Below are 26,575 nucleotides of genomic sequence, written 5' to 3'. Positions count from 1 at the left end.
ATTCTGAATATCCCAAAGTCGCAGCTGTTTCCTACGACGCGTCTGCTGTTCCTGGGTATGATTCTGGACACAGAACAGAAGAATGTGTTTCTCCCGGAGGAGAAGGCCAAGGAGTTGTCATCTCTGGTCAGAGACCTCCTAAAACCACAACAGGTGTCGGTGCATCACTGCACGCGAGTCCTGGGAAAGATGGTAGCTTCTTACGAGGCAATTCCATTCGGCAGGTTCCATGCAAGGATCTTTCAGTGGGATCTGTTACACAAGTGGTCCGGATCGCATCTTCAGATGCATCGGCTGATCACCCTGTCCCCGAGGGCCAGGGTGTCTCTGCTGTGGTGGCTGCAGAGTGCTCATCTTATCGAAGGCTGCAGATTCGGCATACAGGACTGGGTCCTGGTGACCACGGATGCAAGCCTCCGAGGTTGGGGGGCAGTCACTCAGGGAAGAAACTTCCAGGGACTATGGTCGAGTCAGGAGGCTTCCCTACACATAAATATTCTGGAACTAAGGGCCATTTACAATGCCCTAAGTCAGGCAAAACCCCTGCTTCAAAACCAGCCGGTGCTGATTCAGTCAGACAACATCACGGCGGTCGCCCATGTAAACCGACAGGGCGGCACAAGAAGCAGGATGGCGATGGCAGAAGCCACAAGGATTCTCCGATGGGCGGAAAATCACGTGATAGCACTGTCAGCAGTGTTCATTCCGGGAGTGGACAACTGGGAAGCAGACTTCCTCAGCAGGCACGACCTCCACCCGGGAGAGTGGGGACTTCATCCAGAAGTCTTCCAGCTGATTGTAAATCGTTGGGAAAGGCCACAGGTGGACATGATGGCGTCCCACCTCAACAAAAAGCTAAAAAGATATTGCGCCAGGTCAAGGGACCCTCAGGCGATAGCTGTGGACGCTCTAGTGACACCGTGGGTGTACCAGTCGGTTTATGTGTTCCCTCCTCTTCCTCTCATACCAAAGGTACTGAGGATAATAAGAAAGAGAGGAGTAAGAACTATACTCATCGTTCCGGATTGGCCAAGAAGAACTTGGTACCCGGAACTACAAGAAATGATCTCAGAGGACCCTTGGCCTCTGCGTCTCAGACAGGACCTGTTACAGCAGGGGCCCTGTCTGTTCCAAGACTTACCGCGGCTGCGTTTGACGGCATGGCGGTTGAACGCCGGATCCTGATGGAAAAGGGCATTCCGGTTGAAGTCATTCCTACGCTGATAAAAGCTAGGAAGGATGTGACAGAAAAACATTATCACCGCATATGGCGAAAATATGTTGCTTGGTGTGAGGCTATGAAGGCCCCAACAGAAGAATTTCAGCTGGGTCGATTTCTGCACTTCCTACAGTCAGGAGTGACTATGGGCCTAAAATTGGGATCCATAAAAGTCCAGATTTCGGCCCTGTCTATTTTCTTTCAAAAAGAACTGGCTTCACTGCCTGAAGTTCAGACGTTTGTCAAGGGAGTGCTGCATATTCAGCCCTATTTTGTGCCTCCAGTGGCACCTTGGGATCTCAACGTTGTGTTGGATTTCCTAAAATCACATTGGTTTGAGCCACTTCAGACCGTGGAGCTAAAATATCTCATATGGAAAGTGGTCATGCTATTAACCTTCGCTTCGGCTAGGCGTGTGTCAGAATTGGCGGCTTTGTCTTGTAAATGGACAGGGCAGAATTGAGGACTCGTCCCCAATTTCTCCCTAAGGTGGTATCGGCTTTTCATTTGAACCAACCTATTGTGGTGCCTGCGGCTACTCGGGACTTGGAGGATTCCAAGTTGCTGGACGTAGTCCGGGCCCTGAAAATCTATGTTTCCAGGACGGCTAGGGTCAGAAAAACTGACTCGCTGTTTATCCTGCATGCACCCAACAAGCTGGGTGCTCCTGCTTCTAAGCAGACTATTGCTCGCTGGATCTGTGGCACGATTCAGCAGGCTCATTCTGCGGCTGGACTGCCGCATCCTAAATCAGTAAAAGCCCACTCCACAAGGAAGGTGGGCTCTTCTTGGGCGGCTGCCCGAGGGGTCTCGGCTTTACAACTTTGCCGAGCTGCTACCTGGTCGGGATAAAACACGTTTGCAAAATTCTACAAGTTTGATACCCTGGCCGAGGAGGACCTTGAGTTTGCTCATTCGGTGCTGCAGAGTAATCCGCACTCTCCCGCCCGTTTGGGAGCTTTGGTATAATCCCCATGGTCCTTACGGAGTACCCAGCATCCACTAGGATGTCAGAGAAAATAAGAATTTACTCACCGGTAATTCTATTTCTCGTAGTCCGTAGTGGATGCTGGGAGCCCATCCCAAGTGCGGACTTCTGCAATACTTGTATATAGTTATTGCTTAACTATAGGGTTATTGTTCTGAGCCATCTGTTGAATAAGGCTCAGCTGTTATTCATACTGTTAACTGGGTATAGTTATCACAAGTTGTACGGTGTGATTGGTGTGGCTGGTATGAGTCTTGCCCTGGATTCCAAATCCTTTCCTAGTAATGTCAGCTCTTCCGGGCACAGTTTCCCTAACTGAGGTCTGGAGGAGGGACATAGAGGGAGGAGCCAATGCACACCAGATATAGTACCTAATCTTTTCTTTAGAGTGCCCAGTCTCCTGCGGAGCCCGTCTATTCCCCATGGTCCTTACGGAGTACCCAGCATCCACTACGGACTACGAGAAATAGAATTACCGGTGAGTAAATTCTTATTATTACCAGTTATTTATATAGCGCACACATTCCGCAGCGCTTTACAGAGAATATTTGGCTATTCACATCGGTCCCTGCCCCAGTGGAGCTTACAATCTATATTCCGTACCACATGTACACCTTGATAATATAATCAAATGTAAATGTAAAAGAATAATTTTACATAAACGGGGAGCTCTCCTTTCTATTAACCAATAAGTCATCTGCCTCCCTCCGAGCAGAAGAGGGTAATACCCCTTTCACACAGAAATCTCAGATCCGATCCGGCATATTGAACACTGTTTCAAGCCACTCAGACCCCTTTCACACTGCACCTTGGACCCGTGTCATGTGCCTGACCAGGAGGATGCACAGTCTGCCCCCCGGGACTCTGCCAGCGCCAATGGCAGCATTGCCCTGCTCACCACCCACCTGCCACCATCAACAGCAGCTTCACTCCAGACACTTCTCCAGTACAGGGAGGCAGACAGCCCAGGGTGAGATGGTCAGCGGTTCAGAGGCTGTGTGCGGTGTGGTGGGATCAGCACTTTCACACAGCAGTTGATTGATGTTTCAGGGAGACTATATTATTATTTAAGGAGGATGTCGTGTGAGCTTTCATGTAAATATTCGGATTCTCTATGTTGGTGGTTATATCTCTACAGGTATGCTTTTGTTCCTGGTGGAAACCCCCCAAGCCCACGAGTTGGACATACATGCATCTTTGTGCCTGCCTCTGTGGATGATGGTGGGAAGGGGAAAGTGGTGGTTGTTGGTGGGGCAGATCCTGGATGTTGCTTTTCTGATGTACACATCATAAATCTCGGTAATAACAAATAACTCTTGTGTAGTCACGCAAAATAATAATGAAAGGAAGATTTCTTTAAAGTATGCGTAGATCTATAGGAATTGGGTGAAGTATGATACAGAGTTGTGGCCTGATTCAGGGGCAGATGCTAATGCATTAAAAGTGTCAGCTGCTACTGTTAATATATATCAACGCCACAGCCGATAGACTATCACAGAGACGCCCACTTTCTGCAGCTGTAATCCGCAGCAGTTCGCAAGTAGTCGCACCATCAAGTGAACATCGTCCGTACCATCGGATATTACAGCAATCCTCTGATTGTTCAGAATGTCTGACCTGAAACAAGGTCACCTGTGCCAGTGGAACTGCATCTTCTGGCACAGTCCCTGACACTGGCATGCCTGCCGATGGAAGCCACTCCCTGTTACCACCCAGGAACACCCCCATGCAATTCCGATTTGCGTCTTATGGCGCAAACCAGCAAGATGCATGCGTACGTCTCTAATGCATGCACAGATTTAAAACATGCACCCATCTCTGACTCAGGCCCTCAGCTATTTATTTCTTATTTTCTCTATCGTCCTAAGTGGATGCTGGGGTTCCTGAAAGGACCATGGGGAATAGCGGCTCCGCAGGAGACAGGGCACAAAAAAGTAAAGCTTTACTAGGTCAGGTGGTGTGCACTGGCTCCTCCCCCCATGACCCTCCTCCAGACTCCAGTTAGATTTTGTGCCCGAACGAGAAGGGTGCAATCTAGGTGGCTCTCCTAAAGAGCTGCTTAGAGAAAGTTTAGTTTAGGTTTTTTTCTTTACAGTGAGTCCTGCTGGCAACAGGATCACTGCAACGTGGGACTTAGGGGGAAAGTAGTAAACTCACCTGCATGCAGAGTGGATTTGCTGCTTGGCTACTGGACACCATTAGCTCCAGAGGGATCGAACACAGGCCCAGCCGTGGAGTCCGGTCCCGGAGCCGCGCCGCCGACCCCCTTGCAGATGCTGAAGCGTGAAGAGGTCCGGAAACCGGCGGCTGAAGACTCCTCAGTCTTCATAAGGTAGCGCACAGCACTGCAGCTGTGCGCCATTTTCCTCTCAGCACACTTCACTGGGCAGTCACTGAGGGTGCAGAGCGCTGGGGGGGGGCGCTCTGAGAGGCAAATATAAACCTTATACAAGGCTAAAAATACCTCACATATAGCCCATAGGGGCTATATGGAGATATTTAACCCCTGCCTGACTGGAAAAATAGCGGGAGAAGAACCCGCCGAAAAAGGGGCGGGGCCTATCTCCTCAGCACACGGCGCCATTTTCTGTCACAGCTCCGCTGGTCAGAACGGCTCCCAGGTCTCTCCCCTGCACTGCACTACAGAAACAGGGTAAAACAGAGAGGGGGGGCACATTAATGGCTATATATATATATATTAAAGCAGCTATAAGGGAGCACTTAATATAAGGATATCCCTTGTATATATAGCGCTTTGTGGTGTGTGCTGGCAGACTCTCCCTCTGTCTCCCCAAAAGGGCTAGTGGGTCCTGTCTTCATTAGAGCATTCCCTGTGAGTTTGCGGTGTGTGTCGGTACGTGGTGTCGACATGTATGAGGACGATATTGGTGTGGAGGCGGAGCAATTGCCAAATATGCAGATGTCACCCCCCAGGGGGTCGACACCAGAATGGATGCCTTTATTTGTGGAATTACGTGATGGTTTATCTTCCCTTAAACAGTCAGTTGAGGACATGAGGCGGCCGGACAATCAATTAATGCCTGTCCAGGCGCCTCAAACACCGTCAGGGGCTGTAAAACGCCCTTTGCCTCAGTCGGTCGACACAGACCCAGACACGGGCACTGATTCCAGTGACGACGGTAGAAATTCAAACGTATTTTCCAGTAGGGCCACACGTTATATGATTTTGGCAATGAAGGAGACGTTACATTTAGCTGATACTACAGATACCGTAAAACAGGGTATTATGTATGGTGTGAAAAAACTACAAACAGTTTTTCCTGAATCAGAAGAATTAAATGACGTGTGTGATGAAGCGTGGGTTGCTCCTGATAAAAAGTTGATAATTTCAAAAAAGTTATTGGCATTATACCCTTTCCCGCCAGAGGTTAGGGCGCGCTGGGAAACACCCCCTAAGGTGGACAAGGCGCTCACACGCTTATCCAAACAAGTGGCGTTACCCTCTCCTGAGACGGCCGCACTTAAGGATCCATCAGATAGAAAGATGGAAGTTATTCAAAAGAATATATACACACATGCAGGTGTTATACTACGACCAGCTATAGCAACTGCCTGGATGTGCAGTGCTGGAGTAGTTTGGTCAGAATCCCTGATTGAAAATATTGATACCCTAGATAGGGACAATGTTTTACTGTCGTTAGAACAAATAAAGGATGCATTTATCTATATGCGTGATGCACAGAGGGATATTTGCACACTGGCATCTCGGGTGAGTGCTATGTCCATTTCAGCCAGAAGAGCCTTATGGACACGACAGTGGACAGGCGATGCGGATTCAAAACGTCACATGGAGGTTTTGCCGTATAAAGGGGAGGAGTTATTTGGAGTTGGTCTATCAGACTTGGTGGCCACGGCTACTGCCGGGAAATCCACTTTTTTACCTCAAGTCACTCCCCAACAGAGAAAGGCACCGACCTTTCAACCGCAGCCTTTTCGCTCCTACAAAAATAAGAGAGCAAAGGGCTTGTCGTACCTGCCACGAGGCAGAGGAAGAGGGAAGAGACACCAACAGGCAGCTCCTTCCCAGGAACAGAAGCCCTCCCCGGCTCCTGCAAAAACCTCAGCATGACGCTGGGGCCTCTCAAGCGGACTCGGGGACAGTGGGGGGCCGTCTCAAAAATTACAGCGCGCAGTGGGCTCACTCGCAGGTAGACCCCTGGATCCTGCAGATAATATCTCAGGGGTACAGGTTGGAATTAGAGACGGATCCTCCTCATCGTTTCCTGAAGTCTGCCTTACCAACCGTCTCTTCCGAAAGGGAGAGGGTGTTGGAAGCCATTCACAAGCTGTACGCTCAGCAGGTGATAGTCAAAGTACCCCTATTACAACAAGGAAAGGGGTATTATTCCACTCTATTTGTGGTACCGAAGCCGGATGGCTCGGTAAGGCCTATTCTAAATCTGAAGTCCTTGAACCTCTACATAAAAAAGTTCAAGTTCAAGATGGAGTCACTCAGAGCAGTGATGGCGAACCTGGAAGAAGGGGACTTTATGGTATCCTTGGACATCAAGGATGCGTATCTACACGTTCCGATTTACCCCGCACACCAGGGGTACCTCAGGTTCATTGTTCAAAACTGTCACTATCAGTTTCAGACGCTGCCGTTCGGATTGTCCACGGCGCCTCGGGTCTTTACCAAGGTAATGGCCGAGATGATGATTCTTCTTCGAAGAAAAGGCGTATTAGTTATCCCATACTTGGACGATCTCCTAATAAGGGCAAGGTCCAGAGAACAGCTGGAGACAGCTTTAGCACTATCTCAAGAGGTGCTAAGACAACACGGGTGGATTCTGAATATTCCAAAATCCCATTTAATCCCGACAACTCGTCTGCTGTTCCTAGGAATGATTCTGGACACGGTTCAGAAAAAGGTTTTCCTTCCAGAGGAAAAAGCCAAGGAGTTATCCGATCTGGTCAGGAACCTCCTAAAACCAGGAAAAGTGTCAGTACATCAATGCACAAGAGTCCTGGGAAAAATGGTGGCTTCTTACGAAGCAATTCCATTCGGCAGATTCCATGCAAGAATATTCCAAAGGGATCTGTTGGACAAATGGTCAGGGTCGCATCTGCAGATGCACCTGCGAATAACCCTGTCACCAAAGACAAGGGTGTCACTTCTGTGGTGGTTGCAGAAGGCTCACCTATTAGAAGGCCGCAGATTCGGCATTCAGGATTGGATCCTGGTGACCACGGACGCCAGCCTGAGAGGCTGGGGAGCAGTCACACAAGGAAGAAACTTCCAGGGAGTATGGACGAGTCTGGAAAAGTCTCTTCACATAAACATTCTGGAACTAAGAGCAATCTACAATGCTCTAAGCCAGGCGGAACTTCTCCTGCAAGGAAAGCCGGTGTTGATTCAGTCGGACAACATCACGGCGGTCGCCCATGTAAACAGGCAGGGCGGCACAAGAAGCAGGAGTGCAATGGCAGAAGCTGCCAAGATTCTTCGCTGGGCGGAGAATCACGTGATAGCACTGTCAGCAGTGTTCATCCCGGGCGTGGACAACTGGGAAGCAGACTTCCTCAGCAGACACGATCTTCATCCGGGAGAGTGGGGTCTACATCCAGAAGTCTTCAACATGTTAATAGACCGTTGGGAAAGACCAATTGTAGACATGATGGCGTCTCGCCTCAACAAGAAACTGGACAAATATTGCGCCAGGTCAAGAGATCCACAGGCAATAGCTGTGGACGCACTGGTAACTCCTTGGGTGTACCAGTCAGTGTATGTGTTTCCTCCTCTGCCGCTCATACCAAAGGTATTGAAGATCATACGGCAAAGAAGAGTAAGAACAATACTAGTGGTTCCGGATTGGCCGAGAAGGACTTGGTATCCGGAACTTCAAGAGATGCTCACGGACGAACCGTGGCCTCTACCTCTGAGAAGGGACCTGCTACAGCAGGGTCCCTGTCTTTTTCAAGACTTACCGCGGCTGCGTTTGACGGCATGGCGGTTGAACGCCAGATCCTAAAAGGGAAAGGCATTCCAGAAGAAGTCATTCCTACCTTGATTAAGGCACGGAAGGAAGTCACCGTGAAACATTATCACCGCATTTGGCGAAAATATGTAGCGTGGTGCGAGGATCGGAAGGTTCCGACGGAGGAATTCCAACTGGGTCGTTTCCTACATTTCCTGCAATCAGGATTATCTATGGGTCTCAAATTGGGATCCATTAAGGTTCAAATTTCGGCCCTGTCAATATTCTTCCAAAAAGAATTGGCCTCTGTCCCTGAGGTCCAGACTTTTGTCAAGGGAGTACTGCATATACAGCCTCCTGTGGTGCCTCCGGTGGCACCGTGGGATCTAAATGTAGTTTTAGATTTCCTCAAATCCCATTGGTTTGAACCATTGAAAAAGGTGGATTTGAAATATCTCACATTGAAAGTGACTATGTTACTAGCCCTGGCCTCTGCCAGGAGAGTATCTGAATTGGCGGCTTTATCTTATAAAAGTCCTTATCTAATCTTCCATTCGGATAGGGCAGAACTGCGGACTCGTCCGCATTTTCTCCCTAAAGTGGTATCAGCATTTCATCTGAACCAACCTATTGTGGTGCCTGCGGCCACTAGCGACTTGGAGGACTCCAAGTTGTTGGACGTTGTCAGAGCCTTAAAAATATACATTGCAAGGACGGCTGGAGTCAGAAAATCTGACTCGCTGTTTATATTGTATGCACCCAACAAGTTGGGCGCACCTGCTTCTAAGCAGTCGATTGCTCGTTGGATTTGTAACACAATTCAACTTGCACATTCTGTGGCAGGCCTGCCACAGCCTAAAACTGTAAAAGCCCACTCCACAAGGAAGGTGGGCTCATCTTGGGCGGCTGCCCGAGGGGTCTCGGCATTACAACTCTGCCGAGCAGCTACGTGGTCGGGGGAGAACACGTTTGTAAAATTTTACAAATTTGATACCCTGGCAAAGGAGGACCTGGAGTTCTCTCATTCGGTGCTGCAGAGTCATCCGCACTCTCCCGCCCGTTTGGGAGCTTTGGTATAATCCCCATGGTCCTTTCAGGAACCCCAGCATCCACTTAGGACGATAGAGAAAATAAGAATTTACTTACCGATAATTCTATTTCTCGGAGTCCGTAGTGGATGCTGGGCGCCCATCCCAAGTGCGGATTATCTGCAAAACTTGTACATAGTTATTGTTAACTAATTCGGGTTATTGTTAAGGAGCCATCTTTAAGAGGCCCTTTCTGTTGTCATACTGTTAACTGGGTTTAGATCACAAGTTGTACGGTGTGATTGGTGTGGCTGGTATGAGTCTTACCCGGGATTCAAAATGCCTCCCTTATTGTGTATGCTCGTCCGGGCACAGTACCTAACTGGAGTCTGGAGGAGGGTCATGGGGGGAGGAGCCAGTGCACACCACCTGACCTAGTAAAGCTTTACTTTTTTGTGCCCTGTCTCCTGCGGAGCCGCTATTCCCCATGGTCCTTTCAGGAACCCCAGCATCCACTACGGACTCCGAGAAATAGAATTATCGGTAAGTAAATTCTTATTTTAACATCTATTTCTCTAACGTCCTAGTGGATGCTGGGGACTCCGAAAGGACCATGGGGAATAGCGGCTCCGCAGGAGACTGGGCACAAAGTAAAAGCTTTAGGACTAGCTGGTGTGCACTGGCTCCTCCCCCTATGACCCTCCTCCAAGCCTCAGTTAAGATTTTGTGCCCGAACGAGAAGGGTGCAATCTAGGTGGCTCTCCTGAGCTGCTTAGAGTAAAAGTTTAAATAGGTTTTTTTATTTTCAGTGAGACCTGCTGGCAACAGGCTCACTGCATTACCTTATTTGGCAAAAAATACATCACATATAACTCCTGGGCTATATGGATGTATTTAACCCCTGCCAGTTTTCCAGAAAAAAGCGGGAGAAGAGCCCGCCGTGAAGGGGGCGGGGCCTATCTCCTCAGTACACCGCCATTTTTCCCACACAGCTCCGCTGGTAGGAAGGCTCCCAGAATCTCCCCTGCATCCTGCACTACAGAAACAGGGTAAAAAAGAGAGGGGGGCACTTATTTGGCAAAATAACAGATATAAGCAGCTATAAGGGATAGACACTTATTGTAAGGTTGTCCCTATACATATATAGCGCTCTGGTGTGTGCTGGCAAACTCTCCCTCTGTCTCCCCAAGGGGCTAAGTGGGTCCTGTCCTCTATCAGAGCATTCCCTGTGTGTGTGCTGGGTGTCGGTACGTGTGTGTCGACATGTATGAGGAGGAAAATGATGTGGAGGCGGAGCAATTGCCTATAATGGTGATGTCACCCCCTAGGGAGTCGACACCTGAATGGATGGCCGTAATTAAGGAATTACGTGACAGTGTCGGCACGTTACAGAAAACTGTTGACGACATGAGACAGCCGGCAGCTCAGTTAGTGCCTGTCCAGGCGTCTCAAACACCGTCAGGGGCTATTAAACGCCCGTTACCTCAGTGGGTCGACACGGACCCAGACACAGACACTGACTCCAGTGTCGACGGTGAAGACACAAACGTATTTTCCAGTAGGGCCACACGTTACATGATCACGGCAATGAAGGAGGTTTTGCACATCTCTGATACTGCAAGTACCACAAAAAGGGGTATTATGTGGGGTGTGAAAAAACTACCCGTAGTTTTTCCTGAATCAGATGAATTGAATGAAGTGTGTGATGAAGCGTGGGTTACCCCCGACAAAAAACTGCTAATTTCTAAAAAATTATTGGCACTATATCCCTTCCCACCAGAGGTTAGGGCTCGTTGGGAAACACCCCCTAGGGTAGATAAGGCGCTCACACGCTTATCAAAACAAGTGGCGTTACCGTCTCCAGAAACGGCCGCCCTTAAGGAGCCAGCAGATAGGAGGCTGGAAAATATCCTTAAAAGTATATACACACATACTGGTGTTATACTGCGACCAGCAATCGCCTCAACCTGGATGTGCAGTGCTGGGGTGGCTTGGTCGGATTCCCTGACTGAAAATATTGATACCCTGGACAGGGACAATATATTATTGACTATAGAGCATTTAAAGGATGCATTCCTATATATGCGAGATGCACAGAGAGACATTTGCACTCTGGCATCAAGAGTAAGTGCGATGTCCATTTCTGCCAGAAGAGGATTATGGACGCGACAGTGGTCAGGGGATGCGGATTCCAAACGGCATATGGAAGTATTGCCGTATAAAGGGGAGGAGTTATTTGGGGGCGGTCTATCGGACCTGGTGGCCACGGCAACGGCTGGGAAATCCACCTTTTTACCCCAAGTCACCTCGCAGCAGAAAAAGATACCGTCTTTTCAGGCTCAGTCCTTTCGTCCCCATAAGGGCAAGCGGGCAAAAGGCCACTCATATCTGCCCCGGGGCAGAGGAAGGGGAAAAAGACTGCAACAGACAGCTTCTTCCCACGAACAGAAGCCCTCCCCCGCTTCTGCCAAGTCCTCAGCATGACGCTGGGGCCTTACAAGCGGACTCAGGCACGGTGGGGGCCCGTCTCAAGATTTTCAGCGCGCAGTGGGCTCACTCGCAAGTGGACCCCTGGATCCTGCAGGTAGTATCTCAGGGGTACAAATTGGAATTCGAGACGTCTCCCCCTCGCCGGTTCCTGAAGTCTGCTTTACCAACGTCTACCCCCGACAGGGAGGCGGTATTGGAAGCCATTCACAAGCTGTATTCCCAGCAAGTGATAATCAAGGTAGCCCTCCTACAACAGGGAAAGGGGTATTACTCCACGCTGTTTGTGGTACCGAAGCCGGACGGCTCGGTGAGACCCATTTTAAATCTGAAAGCCTTGAACACTTACATAAAAAGGTTCAAGTTCAAGATGGAGTCACTCAGAGCAGTGATAGCGAACCTAGAAGAAGGGGACTACATGGTGTCTCTGGACATCAAGGATGCTTACCTCCATGTCCCAATTTGCCCTTCTCACCAAGGGTACCTCAGGTTTGTGGTACAGAACTGTCACTATCAGTTTCAGACGCTGCCGTTTGGATTGTCCACGGCACCCCGGGTCTTTACCAAGGTAATGGCCGAAATGATGATTCTTCTTCGAAGAAAAGGCGTCTTAATTATCCCTTACTTGGACGATCTCCTGATAAGGGCACGGTCCAGAGAACAGTTAGAGGTCAGAGTAGCACTATCTCAAATAGTACTACGACAGCACGGATGGATTCTAAATATTCCAAAATCGCAGCTGATTCCGACGACACGTCTGCTGTTCCTAGGGATGATTCTGGACACAGTACAGAAAAAGGTGTTTCTCCCGGAAGAGAAAGCCAGGGAGTTATCCGACCTAGTCAGGAAACTCCTAAGACCAGGCCAGGTGTCAGTGCATCAGTGCACAAGGGTCCTGGGAAAGATGGTGGCTTCTTACGAAGCGATTCCATTCGGCAGATTCCACGCAAGAACGTTTCAGTTGGATCTGCTAGACAAATGGTCCGGATCGCATCTTCAAATGCATCAGCGGATAACCCTGTCTCCAAGGACAAGGGTGTCTCTCCTGTGGTGGTTACAGAGTGCTCATCTCCTAGAGGGCCGCAGATTCGGCATTCAGGATTGGGTCCTGGTGACCACGGATGCCAGCCTGAGAGGCTGGGGAGCAGTCACACAGGGAAAAAATTTCCAGGGCTTGTGGTCAAGCATGGAAACGTCACTTCACATAAATATCCTGGAACTAAGGGCCATTTACAATGCCCTAAGTCAGGCAAGGCCTCTGCTTCAGGGTCAGCCAGTATTGATCCAGTCGGACAACATCACGGCAGTCGCCCACGTAAACAGACAGGGCGGCACAAGAAGCAGGACGGCAATGACGGAAGTGGCAAGGATTCTTCGCTGGGCGGAAAATCATGTGATAGCACTGTCAGCAGTGTTCATTCCGGGAGTGGACAACTGGGAAGCAGACTTCCTCAGCAGACACGATCTTCACCCGGGGGAGTGGGGACTTCACCCAGAAGTCTTCCACATGATTGTAAACCGTTGGGAAAAACCAAAGGTGGACATGATGGCGTCTCGCCTCAACAAAAAACTGGACAGATATTGCTCCAGGTCAAGGGACCCTCAGGCAATAGCTGTGGACGCTCTGGTAACACCGTGGGTGTACCGGTCAGTGTATGTGTTCCCTCCTCTTCCTCTCATACCAAAAGTACTGAGAATCATAAGAAGGAGAGGAGTAAAGACTATACTCATGGCTCCGGATTGGCCAAGAAGGACTTGGTACCCGGAAATTCAAGAGATGCTCACGGAAGACCCGTGGCCTCTACCTCTAAGACAGGACCTGCTCCAGCAGGGACCATGTCTGTTCCAAGACTTACCGCGGCTGCGTTTGACGGCATGGCGGTTGAACGCCGGATCCTGAAGGAAAAAGGCATTCTGGATGAAGTCATCCCTACCCTGATCAAAGCCAGGAAGGATGTAACCGTGCAACATTATCACCGTATTTGGCGTAAATATGTTGCGTGGTGCGAGGCCAGGAAGGCCCCTACGGAGGAATTTCAACTGGGTCGATTCCTGCATTTCCTGCAAACAGGACTGTCTATGGGCCTCAAATTAGGGTCCATTAAGGTTCAAATTTCGGCCCTGTTGATATTCTTCCAAAAAGAACTAGCTTCTGTTCCTGAAGTTCAGACGTTTGTCAAGGGAGTACTGCATATACAGCCTCCTTTTGTGCCTCCAGTGGCACCTTGGGATCTCAATGTAGTGTTGGGATTCCTAAAATCACATTGGTTTGAACCACTCACCACTGTGGACTTGAAATATCTCACATGGAAAGTGGTAATGCTGTTAGCCCTGGCTTCAGCCAGGCGTGTATCAGAATTGGCGGCTTTATCCTATAAAAGCCCTTACCTAATTTTTCATACGGACAGGGCAGAATTGAGGACTCGTCCTCAATTTCTCCCTAAGGTGGTTTCAGCATTTCACTTAAACCAACCTATTGTGGTGCCTGCGGCTACTAGGGACTTGGAGGATTCCAAGTTGCTGGACGTAGTCAGGGCCCTGAAAATATATGTTTCCAGGACGGCTGGAGTCAGAAAATCTGACTCGCTGTTTATCCTGTATGCACCCAACAAGCTGGGTGCTCCTGCTTCTAAGCAGACGATTGCTCGTTGGATTTGTAGTACAATTCAGCTTGCACATTCTGTGGCAGGCCTGCCACAGCCAAAATCTGTAAAAGCCCATTCCACACGGAAAGTGGGCTCATCTTGGGCGGCTGCCCGAGGGGTCTCGGCTTTACAACTTTGCCGAGCAGCTACTTGGTCAGGGGCAAACACGTTTGCTAAATTCTACAAATTTGATACCCTGGCTGAGGAGGACCTGGAGTTCTCTCATTCGGTGCTGCAGAGTTATCCGCACTCTCCCGCCCGTCTGGGAGCTTTGGTATAATCCCCATGGTCCTTTCGGAGTCCCCAGCATCCACTAGGACGTTAGAGAAAATAAGAATTTACTTACCGATAATTCTATTTCTCATAGTCCGTAGTGGATGCTGGGCGCCCATCCCAAGTGCGGATTGTCTGCATTACTTGTACATAGTTATTGTTACAAAAATCGGGTTATTGTTGTTGTTGTGAGCCATCTTTTCAGAGGCTCCTTCTGTTATCCTGCTGTTAACTGGGTTCAGATCACAAGTTGTACGGCGTGATTGGTGTGGCTGGTATGAGTCTTACCCGGGATTCAAAATCCTTCCTTATTGTGTACGCTCGTCCGGGCACAGTATCCTAACTGAGGCTTGGAGGAGGGTCATAGGGGGAGGAGCCAGTGCACACCAGCTAGTCCTAAAGCTTTTACTTTGTGCCCAGTCTCCTGCGGAGCCGCTATTCCCCATGGTCCTTTCGGAGTCCCCAGCATCCACTACGGACTATGAGAAATAGAATTATCGGTAAGTAAATTCTTATTTTATATAACATCGGCGTATTCTATTGTGCATTACAATTGTGAACAAAACTATAATAAAACAAGACCGAGTAATAACAGCCAGAGTAAGAGGTAGTGGGCCATACTTGTAAGCTTACAATCTTTAGGAACTAATCCTGACAAATAAGTTAGTATTTTATTACTGCGTTAATGTTGTGGAAGCAGAAGAATGCTTTCAAAACTATTGCCTAAATGAACTTAATATTTATTTTTAAACCACTCCAAAAACATTATGGACTATTAATAGTGGGCAAAATGGGGGGCTGGTCTGCACACACTATTTTTAAGCATAAGTGGTGCTACCTTGCGAAAACTTGTAGTGCCACACAGAAAATAAAACCATGCAGGTGCACACTGCATTTTCTTTTTTGCTGTATGGCACTACAAGTCTAAGCAAAGTAGCACCTCTTATGTTTAAAATTCGGATGTGCAGTCGAGCTCCCTCTTTTACTCTGTAAAACTTGTATGTACACTTGAAGGTAGAGTCACCTTCTACCTTCACTAGCATCCCACCCACCTACCCTTATGTGCTTTTAATTAGTATGGGTCCTTGCATTTGCTGTGTACATACTAGTATGGGCACTGATAGGTAAGACCTTGATAAATGTATAGGTTAATGTTAGGGATGTTATGGCCCAACCCGATGAGGTCACCTGGCCCTGGTAGGTGAGCCAACATTTTTGGCCACAGATTGTGCTAAGCACCTCAATTTCTCATGTTAAAATGTAAAGTCTTTTATAATTGTGTTGATTACTAGTGTTCATGGTGCTTAACATGTACACCTGCATTTTCTTTTTTGGGTGGGCATTACACTTCTCCACATGACTAGGGGGGGAATTAAATTTCCTGACACTGACGTAATGTACCATCCTAAAACTGCATGTTGTGCCTGCCAATATCGCAAGTTTTGCCTTGCACGCAAGGAAACACTTGTGATGTTGCCACTACTATATTTGCTGATGTGCGCAGCCGAGTATTGCGGTAATGCCAGGTGGCACATCTTCAAGAATTGAATTTACTACCCTGATTGTTCATTATATAATGTTCCCAATGTCACATATTGCACCCTAATTTCTGAACTTCAAGATGTCTGACAATACATTACTGTAGCCTTACAAAGTGTTGGATTTGGACAAAAGCAACCTTTATTCCTTTAATTTCAAGACAATTGGAATGAATATTTGTAGATTTCGTTTTTTATGATAGTGCAGGATATAGACTGTATGTATGTGCATTTTGAGCCTGGTATTTATTTGCATATAGAAGCCATTGGCACTAGCCTAGAAGTGTTGGCAGGAAAATGAGGGAACTAAGAAAGATGTAAATAAAACAAAGAAGAAACTGAACAGTAGCTTCATTAAGTTATACTGATTTATTTAATAAATTAAAGTGATACATGGTAAAAAAAAAAGTCCCTTTAAATGCAAATTTACATGTGTGCATATTTCAGGAAATGAAGATAATTAACATTAGTATATGGCCGTGGTAAAAGCATAATCTTGCTACACGTAAAGTAACTACTAACATTGTAAATAGCATTCCACCATTCATAATTGTTTGCACTTTGAACTAAATTGGTAGCGAAAAATGAATATAACTGTTCCCAAAATTTCTTTGTATTATTATTATTATTATTATTATTATTTCTATGACACCACAAGAGTTCTGCAGCACTTAACAAAGTACATAAACAAATGAGCAAAAAGAAGCAGCGACTTACAGTACAAGACAATGTAGGACTACATGGTATATAAACATTTCTGTATCAGGGTGGCAGAAACCGATGGTTAGGTGCCGTTATAAGGAGTATGGAATACAGGATAGTCTAAGTAAGAGAAGGAAAGGGTCATGAGGGTAGAGGGCCCTGCTCGTGAGAGCTTACATTCTAAAGGGGAGGGGCTGACAGACAAGCGTGAAACAGATTGGGTAGATGGGGACCATGGAACAGAGGTTTAGGATGAGAGGGTTATGGTATAATAGGTCGGCATGCACAAGGTCAAAAGGTCGACATGAGTATTTCATGGGTTTTTCTGGTGTCCGATTTTACCTTAGAGTACGTGGAACCACAATAAGTGTACCGCTTCGCTTGCCATGCTTCCCAGTTGTAGCCCACGCGGATGATATAGTATGAGAGAGTTGAAAAAATAAAAAACACCTCATGTCATCCATATGCTGTGTTGACCATTGTCACGTTGACCATTTGAACCTGTTGAACTTTTGATCATGTCGACCATTTGGTCGACCTATTGACTGTCGGCCTTTTAACCTGTCGGCCTTTTAACCCATCCAAATACCGGATGAGAGATGGCTGGGTTTGATGAAGATGTGAGTCTTGAGAGCCCATTTGTAGTTTTGTAGAGAGGTGGCGAGTCTGAGGGGGAGAGGTAGAGAAATCCAGAGGTAGGAAGCACCACGGCCAAAATCTTTTACTGTTTCCAACAACATTTACTAACGATCCTACCTATATCCATGTTCTATAACATATGTTTCATCTGAACTCGTCTTCAATTGAATATTTCCCTGTGTGATCTCCTTATTTGTAGACAAATACGAGTGGGACAATCCTTGTTGGGAGGGTCTTTTACCACGTTATGAACATGCAAGCTTTACATCTATTAGTAACCCAGGGAGCATCTGGGTATTTGGAGGAGCTGAACAGGCAGAGAATAGAAACAGTGTTCAATTATTAAACCCAGGTATGTATTAATTGCCTGTTTTAATATAAAGCTTTAAATATTGCAATTAAACCCCTTTCATACTGCAGCCCTTGCTCCGACCCAGGGTACTGCTCACTGTTTCAACGGGTGGTCTTCAGTATGCCGGCGGTCGGGCTCCCGGCGACCAGCATACCGGCGCCGGGAGCCCGACAGCCGGCTTACCGACACTTATTCTCCCTCGTGGAGGTCCACGACCCCCCTGGAGGGAGAATAAAATAGTGTGCCCGTAGCGTGGCGAGCGCAGCAAGCCCGCAAGGGGCTCATTTGCGCTCGCCACACTGTCGGTAAGCCGGCGGTCGGGCTCCCGGCGCCGGTATGCTGGTCGCCGGGAGCCCGACCGCCGGCATATCGTAGTGAACCCGTTTCAACTGCATGTTGGATCTCGGTTGACCCCCTTTCACACTGCACACGTCTGCCGCCAAGTGCCCTGCTGATGATAGCCAATCGGCAGCCTTTTATTGCGACCTGGGTTGTGTTGCTCACACTGAAGCCTTCCTGGACACGGGATTAAACACTGGTTGAGCCTTTCACACTGAGCCAGAACCTGAGTCGCATTTGCTCACCCCAGCATTTACCCGGGTTATCCACTAAGAGGGAAAGGGTTATAAATGTTTTTAAGTGTGTAACAGCAGCGTACAATAAATATTGTAAAAATCTATTTAATATCAAATTTGATGAAGAATAAGTACATGGCCAAAACAATACTCAGGAAGGCTGTGGAATTTAAACAATTCTCACTTGGTCTTAAAACCACTTAACTGGCATGGTCCGATTTCATGCAACTGCACCGTCCCACCCTGTTCCCCCGTTTTTGATGAGGAGATCCGTTCTGCAGATGTGCATAATATAATGTTTAAATATTTTAAAAAATACTTTTTTAACTTTTGTTAAATAAAATAATTTTTAAAAAACAATGTTGTTAACGCTTTTGAAGGGAAAAATCGTCAGTTAAGTGGTTAGAACCTAATGTGAGTCAATAAGACATTCCCAACACCATTACACAAGCAGCATGAGCCGTTCACACAAGGCAGGCTGGATCCACGGATTCAAGATGTTTATGCCCAATCCTGACCCTACTGTCTTAAAGCTGTTGTTTGATATATATTGTATGCTGTTTTCACCTTGCATTTTGCAATCCTATAACTCTATAGACATTTCTGTTTTTGTTTTTTTTTTGTTAATGTGTAGCTTGTCAGTGTTGTGATTTCTGTTTTTAGGGAGGAGTTCTTGGAAAAGCCCCAAAGTAGAGGGATCTTCCCCAACACCTCGGACATATCACACGTCGTCTGCTGCCATCGGAGACAAGTTCTATGTTTTTGGAGGAGGGGAGAGAGGTGCAGAGCCAGTTGATGACAACAAACTTCATGTATTTGATATAAGTAAGATCTCTGGGTATATGTTGTAAATGTGGCCATTCGCCTTCTCACGTGAAAATGAAAATCTGGGCTTATGATCATAGCATGTCTGTGGTTCATATAATTAGCGACTTGTTTGTGATAGCCAACCTGACATGGACAGAGCCGGAAACAGCTGGTGACCCCCCAAGACCCCGGCATGGACACGTTCTGGCAGCTTTAGGATCCAAGCTGTTCATTCACGGTGGGATGGCAGGCAGCACCTTCTTTAGTGACATGTCCTGCATTGACACAGGTACAGTTTCTATATGATGGAGATATGTACATACACAGCTGCATCCATTATAAAAATATATGCAGTTCCCACAACATAAGTCTAATATTCTCTAGGCACTATGAAGTGGGAGAAGCTAAAGGTGAAGGGGGACCGTCCTCCTGCCTGTGCAGCCCACTCTGCACTTTCCTGGGAAAAGTCCATTTATATCTATGGTGGAATGACTGAAACTGGGGCTATAGGCAGTATGCACAGATATGATACAGGTATGTCATCTTCTGTTGTGGTTTTTAAAGCCTTAACCCATAACTAGTTTATCAGTTGAATAATCATCTTTATTTTTTGTTACGGTTCATATGTATTCTGCACTGTCCTTGTGTACTGCATGGGTTTTGGTGTGTATTTAAAGGTGCTGTCATCACTGGGCTCTGTAGATTGCTCTCTGTTAACTAACAACCTGACCAATCACAGCTTCACTACCTGAAGCTGTCCTGCCCATCCAGAGAATTCCTGCAGGCTTCAGTGGAGCAAAGGAGCCAGGCGCAGAACACTGCTCTTGCTTTGGGTGTGGTATATCTTGACGTTCAGAATGGCTACGTGGACGTTATGTTGACATTGTGCATATCGCCAGTTAAAGTGTTGACATAAGGTTTAGGCTACAATAATGGAAAGAAAAAAAAAAAAGCTAACTCAACCTAAATTTAGCATTAAAATTTTATTTTGGCTGTCGTCATGTACAATGTCAACACAATGAATATATTGACATGACATTCTTGTCGACCTTTAGAAAATGTCGACATTCTGACCCGATACCATTGCTTCTCTGGAGGAAGATAACTGGTGTCGAGTTAATTTCTTAAAGAGCTATTCATATACATACACCAAAGATATGGTATCGGAATCCTGGAGGTTGGGATCAGACAAAGGCCAACAGTGGCATCCCAACATCAGAATCCCAACGGATCCCATTAAGTATTTTAACACTAACCCTAAACCATCCCACTCACAGCCTAACCCTTACCGTCCCCTCCTGCAGCCTAAACATAACCCCAGTACTTACCCTTACTGTCCCCTCCTGCAGCCTAAACATAACCCCAGTACTTTCCCTTGAGATGCTGCTGCCGGGATCCCGACCGCCAGGATCCTGACTGTCTCCAAACCAAAGAACTTTTGTTCAAAACTGTACAATTAGAGCAACGAAAAAAAATGGTAGCTTTTTTTTTTTTTTCTTTATAAGCAATCCCATGAAAAATGAGGTGCATGTTTCCACATCAATCACTGGGGCAGACTAGAAGACAAGTTTTATAGAAAAACATTTTCCTTGATTTTGTTTCTTTAGGCTGCTATTAATGGTTTATAGTTCTGCACAGTGTCATGTGACTAGCATGGCAACCAGTCATATTGTCCACGTAATCGGAGGCTTTGTACTGATGCTCCTCAACTGAGTGTGCACTGTAAAATTCTCACCCTCCGTCTCCCCACTTTGCCATTACATGACCACAGAGTATTTCTACAGAGTAGACAACACACTAAACAATTTTTTTTTTAAATTTTTTTTTGAACGATTGCTCCATTTGCAACTATAAATGTTTCAAATCGTCAAATGCATACACACTATTGTGCAATCTTGTGGGTCGTCTGTCGCATCTTCAGATCTGCTTGTACATGCAGCCCAATCTGAAGATGTGGCTAATGATCCCATGCATTTGGATGCGGCAGGGGAATGATATATCCAGCAGTTGTTCATCTGATTTGTGCAGTGTGTACAGGCTGCACGATATATCGCAACAAAAGTAAATGTTTGCAGCCCTGCGCTACAGACTAAGCTGCCATGTTTAAATCAGTGGAATTCACCCTTTAGAGTTCCAAGGTATACAGACATGAACAAATAAACGCTTAAAAAACAGGCGCTGCCTAAAGTATTAAAACGTTGAAACTTTTAAAAGGAAGAAGCATCCGTGCTGTGACGGACACCCATCTATTGCGGGACGTTTCTTTGCAGTTTTCATGTCTGTTTTTAGTCTGTGAATAAACCAGTGTATGTTTTTTGCTATACATCGGTTCATCTGCCTTCTGTCCGCAACGTATGGGGAATTGAAAGATACCTTTCAGTGCACTCGAGACTGAATTTGAATGTAAGTGTCATTCTTTTGGCTTATTGCCTGAAATAAAGCTGGTCATATTTTACATAGCTTCAAAGATACCTTTATGGGAACGCGAGGGTGAACTTTAATGTGAGTGCCTTTTCAGTTACGTGGGAACAGCGGTGTACTGATCTGTGTATTGTTCTGGAGGAAGCCTCACACTTTGAAGTTTATTCGTTACCCATTCCCTTTTAAAAGTTTTAAAGTTTTAATACTTTAGGCAGCAATATATCGTTCTGTTGCATCTGCCGTCGGCTGGGTACACAGTTTCGGCCCAGCTTTGAACACATCTTTCCTTACAGCCTGAGAGACTGTGAATGGGACTGGAAACCATACTGACCTACTCTCTAGAGAGATTTTAAAAAGACTTTAATGATTTTGAGGAGGACAGAAAAATTGTCTTATCAGGTGCTTGTTAGAAAGTACTTAACTTGCTATTTAAGGAGAAAAATAAGGTCCACCATACTGAAACTTGAACAGTTACACTTGTCACATTTGAACTTTCTTCAACATCCTTTAGAAAAGAATGTATGGACACAGCTGAAGTTTGATTCCCCCAGTCCTGCTCCACGGTTAGATCACTCCATGTGTTTTCTTCCATGGAAAATAAGGACAGACATCTCTAACTCTGAAAAGGTCCAAGGTGACGTGAATGAAAAAGGAGACAGTAATGACCTTTCTGTTGTCGATCAGGTCTTAGACCACACCAGGCATGTGCCCCTCTGCCTCATTTTTGGTGGCATGGACACCAATGGAGAACTTTACAATGACTGCTATGTAACTGCACTTCAAAAATAGCTTTTATGTACAGCCAAATTATGTTCTTTCAGATGCTGGAAATATGCTCTTGCAGTCTCGCAGTCGGTGTTAAAGACTAAATCAACTGCATATACATTTGTCCTCTACAGCATTACAGCTTTTCACACCTTTGTAAACTACTGATGGTTTTTGGATAATTTTTTTTTTTGTATTTGAACATTTTCATGTATTTTTCCATACATCTTCTATTTCTATATTACTAGGTATTAAAACATAAGTGTTAATCTTGATTCTGCACCCTGATTCAAAAAGATCAATGAGTGATATTTATGGGAAGTAGTGTAAAATGTGAGGTAAATTTTAACGGGTACAGGTCATTGGGTCGACTCAACTTAGGTCGACAGTCATTAGGTCAACCACTGAAGGTCGACATGTGCATTAGGTCGACATGAGTTTTTGGACTTTTTTTGGTGTCGTTTTCTTTGTAAAGTGATGGGGAACCCCAATTAGTGTGCTGTGTCCCCTCGCATGGCTCGCTTCACTTGCCATGCTTCAGACAAGGTGCCTCGCTTTGCTCGGCACAGTTTACTGTTCCAATTGTAGTCCACGTGGATCGTCAAGTATAGAAAAATCCGAAAAATGTGAAAAACTCATGTTGACCTATTGGCCATGTCAACCTAATGCATGTCGACCTTCAGTGGTGGACCTAATGACTGTTGACCTAACGACCGTATCCCGTTTTAACAGGCTCCTCACGTGCTGACTTTTACTCTGTTACATACATATCAATTTTGAATATGCAGAAAACATCTTGTTCACATTTCTGGTTAGGTTTCGGCAGGATTTGCTTTGTGCCCAAAGTTGATGCGGTTGGTGATTCCTTCACTGATGGAACATTCAGTATCTATCATTTAAGCAAATTATTTTTTCATTTTTTTTTTGCACAATAAAGTCATGTCTGCTGTGTTGGAGATTTTTTTGAAGCCAAATACCAAATGCATTTGTGGCAAATAAAGATTATGGTTTCAAACATGGGCAGGTAAGAATCTTAAGATAGTTGCCACATTACAGAGGGTCACAATTACTGCACCTTTAATGAACACAATTTTCCATCTACTAACTTGTGATGTAGAGTTACTTTACATGAATATCCCGCATGTTGGTGGCATTCACGCAGCCCACTTTTACCCTAGAGGTAATATGGACTTGAAGGAGAGACAGACGGTTATTTGGATTCTGTGGGCTTTATTCTTGCACGCGGTAATATTTGGTTTGATTTAGTTTTTCCTCCGTTTTGACAACTATGGGCCGCTTCAAGGAGCAGAGCATGTATGATGGCCCATATGATTTGGAATGGGAACACTCTATCCATTTCTACGTTTTTTATGTATAGTAATTCTAATTATTTTGGTCTGAGATTTACAAGCACCTCTAGCACAACACAAGTTCACTTCCTGGCTGTCTCCCGCTCCATGGTGGGATAAAATCACCACAAGTATTTTTCCTAAGGATTTAGGTACCGCCTTAAATACTCTAGTTGTCATAATAAGAAACTTACAAATAGTGGGCTATGTTTATGAAGTGGCAGCTTTTAGTTGCAAATTAAAAAAGGCACTTTCATTAAGTCTAAAGCCTAGTGGACTTTACACTTAGTGTGAGTGCTGCTTTAAATTTGTACTTGATACCTGGGGCTTTTTCTTCTTAAATACAGTATAGCCCAACATCCTTCGTACTTAAGAGTTAACAGACATTACTCTGATTATGATAGTTTCCAAAGACAAGCGGAGTTAACTGCAGCCTTTGTTGTACAGGACTATACCCCAAGTCTCTTAGAAAAATCCAGGCTAGAAGCCAATAATATTAAGGGGTATATTCAATTAAAGTCGAAAGCTGCCGTCTGTCGAAAAGACGTCAGTTTTTTACTTTTTAAGGTCGAATCGTGATTCAACCTATTCAATATATCCCAAATTTTTTCGACAAGTCGACGAATTTGGACTTGTTGAAAAGCATGTGCATCAGCGGAATAGCTGCCGATCCACGTGTTTGTGTCCAAAAACGGGGCGCCACCTTTTCAACCATCTCAGTCCGACATAAAAAAATGTCGGACTGAGATGAGGGATTAGAGCGGGGGAAGGGGGGGGGGGGGGGGACAGCCGCGGGCATATAGATGAGATCACTGCAGCAGGATGTCGCACAGCCGCGCCGCTCACGGCAGCTTTCACCCGGCTCCAGCAAGTGAGGTCACGCTTGCTGGAGCCGGGTGGACACTGCCGTGAGGTCGGGCGGCTGTGTGACATCCTCCTGCAGCGCTACTGTAGCGCTGATCTCCGTCTGCCGGCGGCTCCCCCCTCCTCCTCCTCCTGGGTCCCTCATCTCAATTCGACTTGAAATAGTCGAATTGAGAAGAGATTTGAATAGGGGTTGTCGGATCCATTCCGAACAAATGCATGTCGGAATGGATCCGACGCTAATTGAATATACCCCTAAGACTCCATATGAAGGGAATAAGTCTATCCTTCCCTTTCTATCTAAAGTTAATGTCTGTTATGAACAAATTCTAAAAATTGTTACAAAAAATGTCTCTATTTTGAAGCTAGACAACGTACTGTCACTGTGTTTAGAAATAGGTAGTCTTTAAAAAGGCTGGGGACCTAAAGGACCAAGTGTCTCCAGCTTCCTTAACTGTACCAAGATTAATAGTAGTAGGGAAGATTCCTCACATAGAATAAATTCCAGTAGGCTGCCTAATAAAGGGATGCTGGATGTGTGGCAAGAAGAACTGCAGGACATGTAACCATATTGCCAATAGATGTCTGGAGTTCACTTCCTTTTCCTTGGGACAGAAATTAGTAATGCATCTTCTCATTAATTGTTCTTCAGCATTTGTAATCTGTCTAATCTGTTTCTGTGGGGTGCAGTATGTAGGCAGGACCACACTTAGTATGTACACCACATTTTTAGAACACAGAAGAAATGTATGCAAAGCCATTATGTATGACACACAGCCATATATAGAAGGAACATAAGTGTGATGAATAGGTTCTTAAAGGCGTTGATCCACTACCTACAACAGCTAGAGGAGATAGGTTTGCTGCGGAAATGAGGCATTTTTGATTTTTGCAATGGGATTATTAATCCCATGGTGTTTTACATGATTACATAAAACTCAATCGCTTCTGATAATGTATACATTTTTTGTCTCCTTCCTCGCTCCCCCCCCCCCCTTCATTTTTTTAAGTTTGCGATACCCCTTTATGTTCCTTTTTATTGAAGTACCATACGTTATGGGAGCCTCTCTATTTCCAAATAAAAGTTTTTTTATATTTACATTTTTGTTGTATTTTCTTTGTGGTTACTACTAGTGGCAGAAGATATGAAGCATCTTTAATGACATGATGTATACATGTTTATCCATGTAGATTGTGAACACAGACAAATTGATATTTTCTTAATTGCAATTTTTGAGGACTGACACCAATTGTTAGATAATCTAAAACGTCATATTTGTTTTATAATTTTTATTATAATTTTAGAGGATAATATCCGTGGAGGTTTTGAACCTAGGCTGCTGTGGCTGCAGTGCAGGTGCCCTGTGTGTGTGTAGCCACAGCATCACTTCTGTTGAGGATTAAACTCTCTGAAATCAGTTTCTTTTCAATACACTTAGGGGGACATGTACTAAGCAGTGATAAAAGTGGAGAAATTAGCTGCTCTGTATAGTTTTATAGTATGCATATTATAAATGTTACGCCAATGTCACGATCCGGGTATCTGGACGCCATTTCTTACCCATCAGATGCCTCCTAAGGCTGGCTCAGCGCTCCAGGACCGGATCCCATCTGTTATCCTAATGTTCACATTCCTGCATCCTCTCCTGTCTCCCTGAGACGCTGTCACAGTAACGCCTTATTACATCTGGCATGGCGTCTTCCGCGGCCTCCGCCGCCGTCCCTGAGCTTCTGCATGCAGAGTGTCAGAGTGGCGATTACGTCAGCCGCGGCCTCCGCTGTGTCCGCGTGGTTGGATGTGCACTTGTCAGCCTGGCGTCTCCAGTGGCCGGCGCCGCCATTACTGTTTTCATTACCACATGGATTACAAACCAAACTTCCCTCCAAGTGTCTGCATGGGCGCAGCCATCTTGGATTCTGTCAGCTGATCATTTCCTCCAATCTGTTGTCAGTATTGTTAATCTGCATAATTGCCTAGCCAATC

At 45.9% G+C, this 26,575-nt stretch overlaps 1 protein-coding gene across 6 annotated transcripts in view; it reads left to right on the top strand.

Moving 5' to 3' along the window:
• RABEPK (Rab9 effector protein with kelch motifs) overlaps positions 1 to 23,327 on the top strand; it is a 46,257-nt gene extending 22,930 nt beyond the window's left edge. For all 6 annotated transcript variants that reach the window (XM_063936838.1, XM_063936835.1, XM_063936833.1 and 3 more), the window contains 6 exons: positions 3,346 to 3,506; positions 17,658 to 17,810; positions 19,049 to 19,210; positions 19,332 to 19,481; positions 19,577 to 19,726; positions 22,125 to 23,327. In XM_063936838.1, the coding sequence (XP_063792908.1) occupies positions 3,346 to 3,506; positions 17,658 to 17,810; positions 19,049 to 19,210; positions 19,332 to 19,481; positions 19,577 to 19,726; positions 22,125 to 22,402 (1,054 nt within the window). In that variant the 3' untranslated portion in view covers positions 22,403 to 23,327. The remainder of the gene's footprint in view (positions 1 to 3,345; positions 3,507 to 17,657; positions 17,811 to 19,048; positions 19,211 to 19,331; positions 19,482 to 19,576; positions 19,727 to 22,124) is intronic.
• Positions 23,328 to 26,575: the final 3,248 nt, after the last annotated feature.

The sequence above is a fragment of the Pseudophryne corroboree genome, chromosome 8 (assembly GCF_028390025.1).
Source record: "Pseudophryne corroboree isolate aPseCor3 chromosome 8, aPseCor3.hap2, whole genome shotgun sequence".
Taxonomy (NCBI): Eukaryota; Metazoa; Chordata; class Amphibia; order Anura; family Myobatrachidae; genus Pseudophryne; species Pseudophryne corroboree.
This window is presented reverse-complemented; position numbering and strand designations above follow the sequence as displayed.